At 29.0% G+C, this 15,571-nt stretch overlaps 1 protein-coding gene across 7 annotated transcripts in view; it reads right to left on the bottom strand.

Moving 5' to 3' along the window:
* Positions 1 to 5,513: 5,513 nt before the first annotated feature.
* Positions 5,514 to 15,571, bottom strand: part of Trpm (transient receptor potential cation channel, subfamily M) — a 34,233-nt gene continuing 24,175 nt past the window's right edge. For all 7 annotated transcript variants that reach the window (XM_085487614.1, XM_029303711.2, XM_029303712.2 and 4 more), the window contains one exon: positions 5,514 to 15,052. In XM_085487614.1, coding sequence (XP_085343740.1) covers positions 13,787 to 15,052 — 1,266 coding nt within the window. In that variant the 3' untranslated portion in view covers positions 5,514 to 13,786. The remainder of the gene's footprint in view (positions 15,053 to 15,571) is intronic.

The raw sequence follows: 15,571 nt of genomic DNA, 5'->3' as shown, positions 1-15,571 counted from the left end.
AGACATTAATCCCAGAGAAATTTCAAGATAAGCATAGGCACAGTTCTTTAGATATGAAGAGGTGAAAGTGATAATTTTTCATATATAGAACTAACTAAAAATTATCACTTTCCTCCTTGTATCTCCGCAATCGTGCCTATGCTCATCGTAAAATGTTACTGGGATTAATGTTTTATCTAATATAATACTATTTTGCCATGAAAAAAAGTTTAAATTCGAGGTTTTAAAAATGGGCAAAATTTGCCATCACTCTTTTATTAATGTGATTAAATAGGTCTTTTTACCATAAAACTTTTGTCTAAAATATTTTTTAATATCTTGAATAATTTTCGAAATGAAACTTTGGCGTCATCTTATCTTTATATAGATAATCAAAATATGTATTATCTATATCTGCACCTTAGATGAAAAAAAGTATTTTTTTTGTAATTTAATAAAGATTATCTTTATTAAATTATCTAACATAATTTTCAGATAATTTTGGTTAAGTATTATAGCACATAAAAATACTTAAATAATAGAACTTAAACAGTAAGCGATAAAAATTTATAAATAAAAATATAAATATATATATATTTTTATATCCTTTTTATAATTTATATTTTTTTATAACTGTGTTTATACATAAGCAGTCTTAAAAATTATGTATATATTAAAAAGAAATAGAGTGCAAAAAAATAGAAAATAGAATGATTTGTTGAAGAAATGGCTTAAGGAAGATTATATCTCAAAAAATGAATATTATAAATTACGTTCTAGTGATTTTCTCCTTCCAAAAGCGTACGGATTATCTAAAATCCATAAGGAAAACTATCCAGTTAGAATCATAGTTTCATCGGTTAATACAGCTTTATACTCGCTGGCTTCGTTTTTACAAAACATCTTACAAACTAGCCTACCTAAAGCTAAAAACTTGTACAGCATGTTGTCTGGTAAAAAGATTGATGAGAACGATAAGATGTTTTCTTTAGATGTTGTTTCTTTATTTACGAACGTACCTCTAGATCTTGCGATTAATAGGATTAATGATAGATGGGATTACATTGAAACAAATACTAGAATACCGAAAAGCGAATTTATATGTGGTATAAAATTCATATTGACTTCTACTTATTTTACATTTAATGACATAATTTACAAACAGACTTTTGGGACCCCTATGAGGTCTCCATTATCACCAATTATAGCTGACTTGGTTATGCAAGATCTTGAGGATACAGTTCTTCAAGCGTTAAATTTAAAATGTTTGTTTTACTTCCGTTATGTAGATGACATAATATTAGCTACTTCTATGATTAATATGACTCAGATAGTTAATAATTTTAATAACTATCATGATAAACTTAAATTCACGGTAGAACAAGAGGTTAACCGTAGCTTGAATTTCTTGGATTTATCACTAAAAATTATTAATAACACAATATACATTGATTGATATCAAAAAGAAACCTTCTCAGGAAGGACTTTATCATTTTTTTTCTAACCACCCATTATGCCATAAAATTGGAATAATATACAACCTTGTGGACAGATGTTTGTTGTTATCACACCCACAATTTTTTAATAAAAATTTGGAGTTAATCATTAATATACTCACAAGCAATGGTTACCCTCTTGATCTGATTTTTAACAAAATTAATCATCGGATAGAACACCTCATATCTAAAAAAAAGCATTATAAAAAGACAAGCTAACATAGAAGGAACAGAAATTATAGAAAAGGAATCAGTTAATAAAAAATTCTTTGTCATCCGTATATAAATAGGATCTCAGAAATGATTGTCTCCTCGGTAAAAAATACAGTGTATAGTAGGATACAGATGTCTCAACAAACTTGATAACATTATTAAAGCACAGAAAGATAAAACTAAACATCCATGCAATTCGAATGTTGTTTATAAGATCAATTGCTATAATTGTAATGCATCTTATGTAGGCCAAACGAGGGGGCAATTACAGACGAGATTAAAAGAACATAAAAATAATATCAGGTTGCACTCAATGAAATATTCAGTAATTTCTGAACACATAAGAAATGAACACCATACATTTAATTGGGATAACGTAAAGATTCTGGACAACTAAATAATTATTATAAATAATTATTATAAAAGACTCATCTCTGAGATGCTACATATTAAAGAACAAAAAAATGGGCTAAATTTAAACAAAGATACTGTATTACTCAGCGAGTCTTATTTTGATATTTTGGATAAATTAGCAAACAATAAATAATAATAAGACAAATAGGACATTAACGGTTTAAACATAGGTATTAGATCATATATAAACACGCACATTCTTTGATTAAGTAGAGTTTGAAATGAGGTGTCTTTTTATATTGTTGGTCTTGTCTTGTGTCATCTTCAATAACTTTTTCAAAAAAAACGTGGTTAAAATTGACAAGAAGGACGATGTCAAGTAAGCATATTGCTAATTGTTAAGGATATATATTTTAATTTTTGACATACGTTAATCGTCAATTTTTTATTAATCGCAGCGCCTACGGAACGTATTAATTTCTCGCATATTAACAATGAAACTTTTCGAGATTTGATTAAAATCAAAGATCATATCGAGGCGAACATTTGTTGGATATGACGGATTGAAACACGCTTTAATTGTTTATAAATTCTCGACTCTTATTGAAGAACTAACATTAATTTTCGATATTATGTGGAATTTTTGTATGATTTTGTATTTTTTAATAATTACTGTAATATAATACTGAGGAAGACCGCGTGTGGTTGAAACGTTTATTTTATAATGATTGTAATTTTCGCTTAAGTTTGAGTATAGAATGTTTGTAGCTTTCACATAATGTTTTATGTTTAGTTTATACATGGAATAAATTTTATTTGATAGAACAACTCTAATAATTGCTCGATAAGTTGACCTTTTTATCTATCACTAGTTGTATTTACAATATACGAGCGAAACTTTGTATCAATTGATTAAAAATTATTATCTAGAAAATTATCTAGATGAATCGCCATATAATTTTATCTTTTATCTAGATATATTTAAAACAAAATCATCTTCATTTTATCTAAGATGAATTTACATATTTTTATCTCATCTTTATCTAGCTAATTTTAAAATCATCTAAGCACAACACTAGTTTTTAGGATAAAAGTAAGGTAAGAAAAACAGTATTTTAAAGGAGTACTGGATTTTAGTCGAGTTTGTTCATCGACTTTCGAAAGACCAAGTTTTCAATTGATCTGGTATTTAAGATAATTGCATGAATGCGAACAAATTCTGAACAAACATCTTTTATTTAATTCTTTACAATGAATAAGACAACATTCGTATGTGTGCAATTTTAGAACAAGTGTCGCAAAAATGATCGCCAATATTTAGACGGAAAAGATGACAAAATATATATGTGATAGGGTAAAGCAATAATCATAATACGGAAGAGAAGATTTTAAAAATAAAAACAAGACATTTTGTTATTTCTTTTTTTTCAAAAATGATGTTTCTCTTAAATAACTCGAGAAGCACATTAATGAATCAGTATCGTTGTCTATATTGAATAATTCCCTAAAATTTTTTATTGGTCATCTTTCTCGTACTTGTCATCATTCCCTACTTTCACTTGAGACAAAAGTGCATATATATTATATATAATTATATGTAATTATATGTGTGAAATATCTATATGTTTTTTCTATGTATATATATATATATATATATTATACATATAAAATTATTATCTATATATAGTATATATATAGATAATAATTTCAGTATATAAATAAATAATAATTTATAGTATATATATATATAATGAAAAATAAATTATAGTATATATATTAAAATGTCCATTTTAAAGGAAAAAAATTGTTCACTTTGAACGTTTATAACTCAAAAAGTACTTAATAAAAAACATTTTATTATAGGGTTTTGGAAAACTCTTGAGCTACAAGAATATATGCACTTGGGAAACAAATCCATATATAATTATATTTAAATATATATAAATGTATATAAATATATATAATATATAATTTATATATAAATATATATAATTGTATAAAATTATATGTAAATATATACATAATCTCATATACGGTTATATATGACAATATATAACATTATATATGATTATATATAACTATATATATATAATTATATATAAATATATTTGATTATATATAAATATAATGTTATATTTAATTACATAAAATTATATGTAAATATATATAATCTCATACACAGATATGACAATATATAACACCATACCAAATTATATAGAACTATATATATAATAATGATTACAGAAAATTTGTCCATATATAATTATATGCAAATATATTTGATTGTGTTATATAATATATAACATGTTATGATCAATTTTATATAAAATTATATGCAATTATATACATAGCATTATATGCAATTATATAAAACTATATGTATATAAAAATTTTCTCTCTTTATATGTATATAAGATCAAATATAATTTTAATCTAATAGGAAAATTTTAGTTTTGTATACGAGTCATTCTATGTCAATCGCGGACTATCTCTGCCGAGAATAGATTACAATTTAAAAAATTTTTCGAGGATGCAAAAGCTAAAAAAATATAATATTTTGAATGCCGTATGCTAAAAATTGCGATATATAATGGCGGATCCAACATAAAAATTACCTTAAAATTTTTAATGAAATTAATCAATTTCTTATTACATATTCATGTAGCTTATCTTGAGTTTTTCGAAACTATAATACGTACTTTTTTTATTCAGTTCTTTTTGAATTATACTTGAAGTTTATATTTAGTATTTTGACATAAAATATGAAATATTTGTGAAACTTTCAATTTTCAGTAATTTTACCTTAATATTTTTATGTATAAAATAATGAGACCAATTAATTGGTGTAAAGAAAACACATAATTGCTTTAAAAAATATATGTTGTAAATGATTTTTTATGCCGTCATTATGTATTTTAATTTTTAGCACACGGCATTCGAAAGATTATATTTTTAATAAATTATGCACCCTAAAAAAAATTTTAAATTGTAATCTGTTCTGGGTAGTGACTCGATTGACGTGGAATGACTCATATATATTTATTTATATTTGATTATATGTATACATTAAGCAATGCTTGAGCATGATCAGTATTTAGATAGGTGATTGCGCTTGGGAGCATTATTATTTTGTATAATAATATATAATTATATATATTTATATATAATCATATATATTTATATATGAGCATATTTCATTTATATTTATATATAAAGTCTTATATATATATATATATATATATATATATATATATATATTATATATGATTATATATGGACTTTTCTTCCCGGGCAATGAAAAATAAGTGGTTCTATTTAAAAAAATTGACGGTGACCTTCAAACGACTATCCAAATAAGTGAAGTCATTGTTACCATCTTATGGCCCCCTTGAAGCCACACAACTTTTGTTTGAAACATTTTTCGATTTAATACAGCGTTTGGGAGATATTTGAGTAGGACACTCTGTATTTTATATATATATATATATATATATATATATATATATATACACATATGTATATGTATGTATATACATACCCTTTTGTTCGTTTATAAAAGAAAAATAGGAAAAATAATTTTTACATTGTTTTTCTTTAAAAGAATGCGATAAAATTATATAAGATTCTATACATTGAAAAATACATTACGCAATTACACATGTAATTATATATATTTATGTATATAATAATATAAGTATGAACAATTTTTTTTTCAAATTAAAATTTTTTTCTAAAAGAAACAATGCAAAACATTATTCTTACTATTTTTTTATATGTGAAGAGATTGTACAAAAGAAAGGACAATCTATGGACATATGAGGCGCGTTTTTAAAGTGAAGTCCGTTTTGAAATAAAAAAAGATCTTAACATATAAAAATGATTTATTATAGTCAAAAAAATTCTACAGGTTTATTTTATTTTTCTACATTCCTATACTGATTCAAGACATAGACGTTTACAATAGAATTAGGAAGTTGTTAAAACAATATAAAAAATGTGTGGAAGTCAATGATGGGGTTAGTTTTTTGTTCCTGCACTAATAAACTATATAGTGCACACTGGTGCAATAAGTTAGAGCGAGACAAAATATACATGTCTCATTCTAACTTATTGCACCAGTGTGCACTAGTTCATTAGTGCAGGAATAGTAAACAAACCTATAATTATGTGGAAAAATGAAGTAATAAAGCTTGTAGAATTGTTTTTACTATAATAAATTGTTTTTGTTCTTTTTTTTCAAAATGGACCTTAAAATTAAATGTGCTTCGTATTATATATATATATATATATATATATATATTTATAATAAATAATTGAATTCTTGATGTTGCCAGTCAATAATTAAAAGGATAAATAATTTTTGCGATCAATACTGGTCAATAATCACCAATGGTGATTAATTATATAAATATTTATTAGCCAGTATTGGTCGCAAAAATTATTTATCCTTTTTATAAATATATTTATATTTGATATATATGGACTGTTTCTGAATAGTTTATATAATATTTAGTTTTAGTTAATCGACAGGTAACGCTTGTTTGATTTCTTCTATTTATATTCGCTGTTAAATTCAATATACTTCGCAATTCAAAATTGTTACAATATTAATACGACATATTTATGCGCTCTAATATTTTAATTTTATATTTACTATGACTAGTATTCTGATTTCATATAAAATATCCAACAAAAATTTTCGAGAGAGAAAAAGAATACACACACACACACAGATATATATATATATATATATATATATATATATATATATATATATATACAGGGTGTCCCATAATTCGCGAACCACCGCGAATGGGCAGATAGAGCGTGTTAAACTGAATAGAAAAGTCCTGTATCATTTTGCGATATTCGCAATAATTATTGAGTTATTAACTAAAATATCTAAACGAATAAGCGGGTAGAAAGCGGTAGGCCAGACTCGGTGTGCATGTCGGATGACTTATTTGTTATATGCCGCTTAGTATCAAAAGTATCATCTTACTTTTCGGCGCCACTACATTGGTCGCCGCTCGCTGTATGACGCCGCCTCTCGATCAAATAATGCTTTCTACCTGCTTATTCGTTTAGATATTTTAATAAATAACTCAATAATTATTGCGAATATCGCAAAATGATACAGGACTTTTCTATTCAGTTTAACACGCTCTATCTGCCCATTCGCGGTGGTTCGCGAATTATGGGACACCCTGTATATATATATGTATATAACTATACATACATAAAAAATAAATATATAAATTTGTAAAGTATAATATGTAATATAAATATGTATGTAAATATGTATGTATATATAAATATGTATGTATATATGTACCTCGTATATGCGTAAAATATGTGTAATACACAAACACATACATATTTTAAAACAATTAATAAAAAACGGCTAATAAGAACCACACGCTAGTTGAGGATGCATTTGTAAGATTATAAAAAGAGAATTAATATTTAGATGTTATATATGTATATATATATATATATATATATCTTATGTGCATACAATATATATATTTATATTTATAAATTTAACGTATAAGACGGGCAATATATATTTATATTTATATACTTTATTACACGCAGTTTACACACACATATACACACTTATAGGGTGTTTTTCCAAAACCACACCAGAAAAACTATATGTAATTTATTACAAAAACTTAATTTTTCTTAAAAATAATTATAGGTTTTCTTTACATCAATTGATTCCTTTATTTTGTACGTAAAAAAGAAACATATATTAATAAATATTATTTATATATATATATATATATATATATATATATATATATACACACTTTATATACGAGAGATTTTATTGTTTATATAAAATTATATTAAATTAAAATATAAAATATCTCGTAAAGTATTCAATTTATAATTAGCCAACTCTTATATAACCTATATATTAAGAAATTAATTTCTTTTATATTAAATACAAATAAGAAAGGCCTAAGAGCCATACGCGGATGTTTCTTGCGTACATCTCCAACGAAAAATTAATTTTCGTTGGAAATAAACGAAAATGTGCACAAGTCATATATTATTCTTGGTTTACTATCAAGACTTTAAATATAAAATATTTCATAGTTAACAATTTATTTAAAAATATAGAATGCTTCCAAACACATTAAAAAAATCTTTATTAAAAATTCAAGATTATCAACTTTTTCGCTTCTCAAAATTATATAAATTTTGTTTAACACATTTTTCTACATGTATATATATATTAGTATATATTAGTATGTATATATATATCATACCCTCTCTCTCTCTCTCTCTCTCTCTCTCTCTATATATATATATATATATATATATATATATATATATGGTATATATATATATATAATATATTAGTATGAAATCGGTATAGAATTTTAATTTTTAAATCTAAGAAAAATACATACGAATGGAAAAATTGGATACTTGCCATGAATTTTTCATTAGAAGAAAAAGTCAATTCCAAATTGATAAAAATAAATAATTATTATGTGTATCATTTATATATACATCATGCACACACGTATACAGGATGTCCTAGAACTGGCGGAAAAGTTTTTAACGGCAGATTCCTGGTATCATTCGGAGACGATTTTTCCTCAGCGAAAATGTTGGGACACCAATAATAATTTTTGAATTATAAGCAGTTGAAAATAAAGGCTTTTTTTGGAAACAAAACCTTGTGGAAATAAAATATTAATAGAACTACATTCTTTAGTTAATTTTAGGTAGAATTTGCATTAATAGAATTTTAATATAAGCTTATATAAAGTTATATAAAGATACATAATAACAAAAATTGGGAATATGCTAAAAATGATGGCCTCCCTCAACATTTTCACTAATTGTAAGGAAAAATCATCTCCAAATGATACCAGGAATCTGCCATTAAAAACTTCCGCCAGTTCTGGGAAACCCTGTATATATTTATGTATATATACATAATTCAATTATAATTTTTCAATTATCAAATATGTATATATTTATGTATATATACATAATTCAATTATAATTTTTCAATTATCAAATATGTATATATTTATGTATATATACATAATTCAATTATTATTCGACATTATTTTGAAAATTTGATTTTATATTACTGACTTCTAAATATCGTTTGCGAACGCATCACAATAAGAGTTAATTAAAATAGTTCAATATATATAATTATACAATAGTATACATAAAACATGATTAAGCTAAGCAAAAATGTAGAAAATATAGTTTTTCAATATAATCGAAATAAATAGCGACCTAATAAGTTCAATTAAGTAACATTTAAGGTACATTAATATTAATGTTTAAATAACATTAAATATATATATATATATAATATAAATAACATTAAATGTTTGTTGAACATTAAATTCGCCACATTTTATTATGTCGCGAACATTAAATTTGCTCTTCTTAACTTTTTAAAATTATAATATATATATATATATATATATATATATATATATATATATATGTGTGTGTGTGTGTGTGTGTGTGTGTGTGTAAAGTGGACAAGATAAAAACGTTACACATTTTTATCTTCAAAAATATTATTTCTAAAGAAAAATGTTTCAAATAAAAATGATCTTTAAATGACCTTGAAAATCGCTTTTTAAGAAAAAGCATCATCTTCTTTTCCTCTCAAAATCCTACACCTTTATTTAAGACATTTTTCTTTAGAAACAAGAAAAATTTGTTAACGCTTTATTTTGTCCGCTCTATATATAATTATATTTTTCCATATATTTTAAGGATATAGATATATATATCAAAGTTTTAATATTTGCAATTGTACTAACGCAGACTGACTTAGTTCGCTAGAACTTCTGCGTGATATGGTTTGCTTTTAAATGGTCCGTGAAATATCTGACATGGTCAGTTGAAATTGCGTTGTTATAAGGCCCTAAACACACCTTAAAAAATTATCTTCATTATAATAGTATTTGGCAGTAAGGATAATATAAAATTACAGTCCCTTTAACTTGCCTTAACTTATTTGTATATAGAATGATTACAATAAATCTGTATTTCACAACCCTCTAATTCTTTACGGCGTGTTTACATACAATTATAAATGAATACATCGAGACCATGCATCAATTATTACGAGATGTTATTTATATTTGCTAAGTACTTATACACATAATTTTTTGTTGCAGTATTTATTCTACAATATTATTTGTAGTCAAATATAATAAATTGCATATACGGGGTGATTCATTTTAATCGCCCCGGACAAATATTTCGAAAACTGTGAGAGGTACAAAAAATGTTTTTTGACTTCCAGGGGGATATAAGATGGTGTCATTGATTTGATTTTGTATAATCATTTGAAAGTCACCTTCAATTTCTTAAATAGAACATACTAATTTTTATTGCATATTCTTGTAGTTTATCTCGAGATTTTTCCAAACCCCTATAATAAAGTATTTTTTCATGAAATATTTTTTGAATTATAAAGGTTTGAAAGCTAATGACACCGTCTTATGTCCCCCTCGAAGTCAAAAAACTTTTGTTTGAAACATTTATTTGTATCTCTCATAGTTTTATTTGCCTAGGGCAATTAAAATGAATCATCCTGTATAAAATCAAAGTTACAATCTATCGAATGGAAGGATTGATTTTGAATGTACAAAGTCTATCAAACGATTGATAGTAGTAAAGGCAATACACAGCTTTTTTTCTAGGAACACAGTACATTATTATATGACTTTCATGTAATTCGATGTACTAGAGATAATTTCTAAGATGCAGTAAGCAACCTTAGAGCAAAGAAAATTGCACATTTAATACTTCTATATTATCTACAATAATGTATTGAAAGATCAATGATAATTACACATATACATATATATCGTTCGTTATAGAAAATTAAGAGCATCAATATAGTAATATAATGTAAAGTTCGATAAAAACACACATTATTGTACAGTAAAATGCATAATTGCTTAATTTACTAAAAAAATTTAACTATTTAGGCCACACATGCGAAATTAATTTCGCATATTATGAGCATACAAGCCCGTGTGATATTTCGATTCTAAGTCAAAACTTGAAGAAGATATCTTGTAGCTGTAGCTTAAATTTTTGTATTGCAAGAGAAGACCCCATTGAAGATTATAATTATTATATTATAATCTATATTTAATTATATTTATTATATATATATACAATAATGATTTATGTTATATATGTATTATATACGTATATATTATATATATACATATATATGTCCCACATAAAAATAATGGGGTAAAATCATCAAAAAATGAATATTTTATGAGATATTTTATAGTTAATGTAAAATTATGTCACATTAAAGTACAAAATATCTCGTAAACTGTTTACTTTTTGGTCATCCTACTCTTCAAACTTTTTATGCTAAATATTGCAAAGATTTATATGCAAAAATTAGTGGTTCCATTTTTAAAAAATGAGGAAGCCCTCCCTTTTGTTTCTAAGGCTCCTCACCGACCATGTTGGAATTGTAACGTCAGAGGCGAGAAAACACGCTAAAAATTCTTAGATACCATAATAATCGAAATATCTTTTTATTTAAAAATGGCATCTAATAATTTTAAACGCGTGCTTTCCCGCCTTTGACGCCATAATCTAACATGACCGCGGCGAGGACTCAAAGGGGACTCAGGAGTAAAAAATCGCCAACATTTTTTTATCCATCAAATTTTCAGGCACCTTGTCCCATTTAATTAAAACAAATCAAGTTAATCTTGAGCAGTAGCGGAGAAAACAGCTTGTAATTTTTTATGCGGGCCCCCCCTTATATAGATTATAAGAAATTATATATATATATATAGGGTGTCCCTAAAGTCCGTTACCACCTCTAATATTTCGGAAATGAATCAAAATTTCGAAAAATCGCAAAACACGTGTTTGATCATTTCAAGGAACTATTCTTTTAAGGGGGGTCGCCCCTCAAGAGAAAAAATGCTGTTGATTCAACTAAACGTCGACGTTACGGGCTGCCATCAACATATGCATTTGATTCATCAGTATTTTGTTAATTCAATGACATTATTAATCAAATTAAGATGTCATGCTTTTGTTTATACTGACGTACTGATGAATCAACTGCATATGTTGATGGCAGCCCGTAACGTCACGTTTAATTGAATCAACACACACACATATATATATATATATACACATACTATATATATATATATATACATATATATATATATATATATATATATATATATATATATATACATACATATATATATATCAAGTCACGGCTTCAGCCGTGGGCAATGACTTTGAACGCGGCTATTCTCGCACCGTGCCGTTGCAAGATGGCGGCGTGTGATCGGCCACCTCGCGCATAGAAAACGCGCACAAAGCCACTTTGCCTGCATTTATAATACAAAATATCGTGTGTATCAAGTGCGGATTGACAATTGTTCACTCGTGTGGGGTGGTCGCACTCGCCTTCGGCTCGTGCGTTCATCCCCCGCACTCGTGATCAATTGTCAACTTTCCGCACTTGATACACAATATACTATTTCATTAAGTATTTTTAGAGTTATGAGACTTAAAAGTTACGAAAGTTATGAAAAGTTATGAAAAAATATTTTCTTATAGTGTTTTGGAAAGCTCTTGAAATAAGCGATAAGAATATGTAATAAAAAATAGGAGGTCTCATTTAAGATTTTCAAGAGGGGTCGCCCCCCTTAGACCCCCTTGAGGGGCGACCCCCTCCGACCCCCTTAAAAGAGTAGCACCTTGAAATGATCGAACACGTGTTTTATGAGTTTTCCAAATTTTGATTCATTTCCGAAATATTAGGGGTGGTAACGGACTTTAGGGACACCCTGTGTGTGTGTGTGTGTGTGTGTGTGTGTGTGTGTGTGTGTGTGTGTGTGTGTGTGTGTGTGTTGATTCAATTAAACGTAACGTTACGGGCTGCCATCAACATATGCAGTTAATTCATCAGTACATCAGTATAAACAAAAGCATGACATTTTGATTTGATTAATAATGTCATTGAATTAACAAAATACTGATGAATCAACTGCATATGTTGATGGCAGCCCGTAACGTCGACGTTCAATTGAATCAACAGCATTTTTTTCTCAGTATATATATATATATATATATATGTATATATTAGAAATTACATATATATAGGGTGTCTTATAATTTGCGAATCACCTTTCATGTGCAGATAGAGCATGTTAAACTAAATAGAAAAGTCCTGTATCATTTTGCGATATTCGCAATAATTATTGATTTATTTATTAAAATATCTAAGCGAATAAGCGGGTAGAAAGCATTATCTGATCGAGAGGCGGGGTCATGCAGCGAGCGGCGAGCAGTAAGATGATACTTTTGATACTAAGCGGCATATAACAAATAAGCCATCCGACATGCCCACCGAGTCCGGCCTACCGCTTTCTACCCGCTCATTCGTTTAGATATTTTAGTTAATAACTCAATAATTATTACGAATTTAGCAAAACGGTACATGACTTTTCTATTCAGTTTAAACGTGCTCTACTTGTCCATGAAAGGTGGTCCGCGAATTATGGGACACCCTATATATATATATATATATTTGTGTGTGTGTGTGTGTGTATATAATTTCTTACAATTGTTTTAAAATTGTTCAAAATTTCAATATGTATTGCTAAACAATTGAGCATGAAACATCAAATGTTTGGCATGAAAATAATTATTCCAAGCTTGTACATTCCTCTTCTCCTTCAACACATGGTTTCGGAGGCGGGGGCAGGTACGGTACTTAAATTCTTGCCGTTCGCATCGGCCGCTTCCGGTCTCGCGAGCGTCTGTTCGATCTCGCGAGCGACGCTGATAGTCGGCTGCGGCCGGCGAGGGTCCTCCTCGATCGCGGAGGCTCGGCGCAACTGGCGATGCTCGCTGGAAACGTTGAAGAAGCAGACGACGGCTTCGTCGATCTGCACCTCGCTCGCGACACCAGCCGACGCTGCCACATCATCATCGTTCGCGCAGTAACGTCGCTGGATCAGGTCCTCCATCTGCTGGTAGTCGCACTCCTCGGCGTTGCGCAGGTGCTCGTTCTCGATCTGCCACGCCATCTCGGGATTCGACATCTCCGACATGCGCGAAGGCGGCGGCGAGATCGGCGGCGTCCTCGGGGGACTCAGCAGACCGCAGTAGCTCTCGAGCTCGTCGGTGATGCTCGTGTACTCGGCTCGCATCGTCAGCAGGATCGACCTTTGGGCACTGGCAGTCGAAGGGATCACGGCGACCCGGGGCTCCGCCCAGGTCACTCCTCTCTGGACATTGGAAGAGGGAGGCAGCAGTATGACGTCGTCCGATTCCGAGCGGGTCTTGCTGTTTTGCCTGCACGTGGTGCTACGCTCCGCGGAGTCCTGTCGGAACATCCGCTCGGCGGAATCCTGCCTGACGTCCGACGAGGCCGGGTACTCGCTGCTGGCCTCTTTACTGGTCTCTCGACTGACCTCCTTGCTCTGCTCCTTGCTGGTGGTCTCTACGCTAACCTCTCTGCTCACCTCTCTACTAGTGCTCATTCCTCTTTCGGACAGGATCTCCTTCTTGCTGCCGGTCGCTTCGCCCTCGAGTACATTTTTGCTGCCTTCTGTCTCCAAGCTTACGGTCGTCTTCACGTCGTCGTGGGCGTTTATACTCGCGGAGGAATCGTGTCTGCTGAGATTGTCGCGGGAAGTCACGATCTCAGATATCTTGTCGTCCTCCGTTAGGTGGCAGACGTTTAAGTAAGCGGCGTCGGTGAAGGAACGCAAAAATTTCTTGCGACGCGCGGACGTCGGTAGTTGCGTGTGAGAGTCTGTTTCGGAGAAGGCCTCCGAGCGTTCCGATATACGACGCTGCCGAACGTTATCCAGCGCCTCTAAGCCGGACAATCCCTCGTTGGGCATGTACGTCGCCATGAAACGATGAATTACTCCGAGATGAGCCACGGTCTGCTGACTCAAATCCTCCAATTTGCGGATACGGAACTCGACTGCCTAAATGAGAAGATAAAAATGTGGTAATTTTATATAATTAAATAATTTATATTTTATATTTACTAAATAATATTTATACAGGTATAATTACCGAAAAAAACTGAATATTTTACATTTTATGTCAAAAAATTGTTAACTTCGAATCTTTATAATTTAAATATACTCAAGGAAAAAAAATACTTTATTATAAGGTTTTGAAAAGCTCTTGAGATAAGCACAAGAATATGCAATAAAAAATAGAAGTTTATAATAAAGAAATTGATAGTGACCTTCAACTTCGAACCTTTATAATTTAAAAAGTATTTAATGAAAAAATATTTTATTATAGGATTTTGGAAAGCTCTTGAGATAAGATACAAGAACGTGCAATAAAAAATGGGGATTCATAATAAAGAAATTGATAGTGAACTTCACGTGACCTTCAACTTCGAACCTTTATAAGTCAAAAAGTACTTAATGAAAAAATACTTTATTATAGGAAACTTTATTATTTGGAAAGCTCTTAAAATAAGCTGCAAG

The sequence above is a fragment of the Nylanderia fulva genome, unplaced genomic scaffold (genome assembly GCF_048542155.1).
Source record: "Nylanderia fulva isolate GAGA-0341 unplaced genomic scaffold, ASM4854215v1 Scaffold58, whole genome shotgun sequence".
NCBI lineage: Eukaryota > Metazoa > Arthropoda > Insecta > Hymenoptera > Formicidae > Nylanderia > Nylanderia fulva.
Note: the sequence above shows the minus strand (reverse complement) of the source record. Positions and strands in the feature narration are given on the sequence as shown.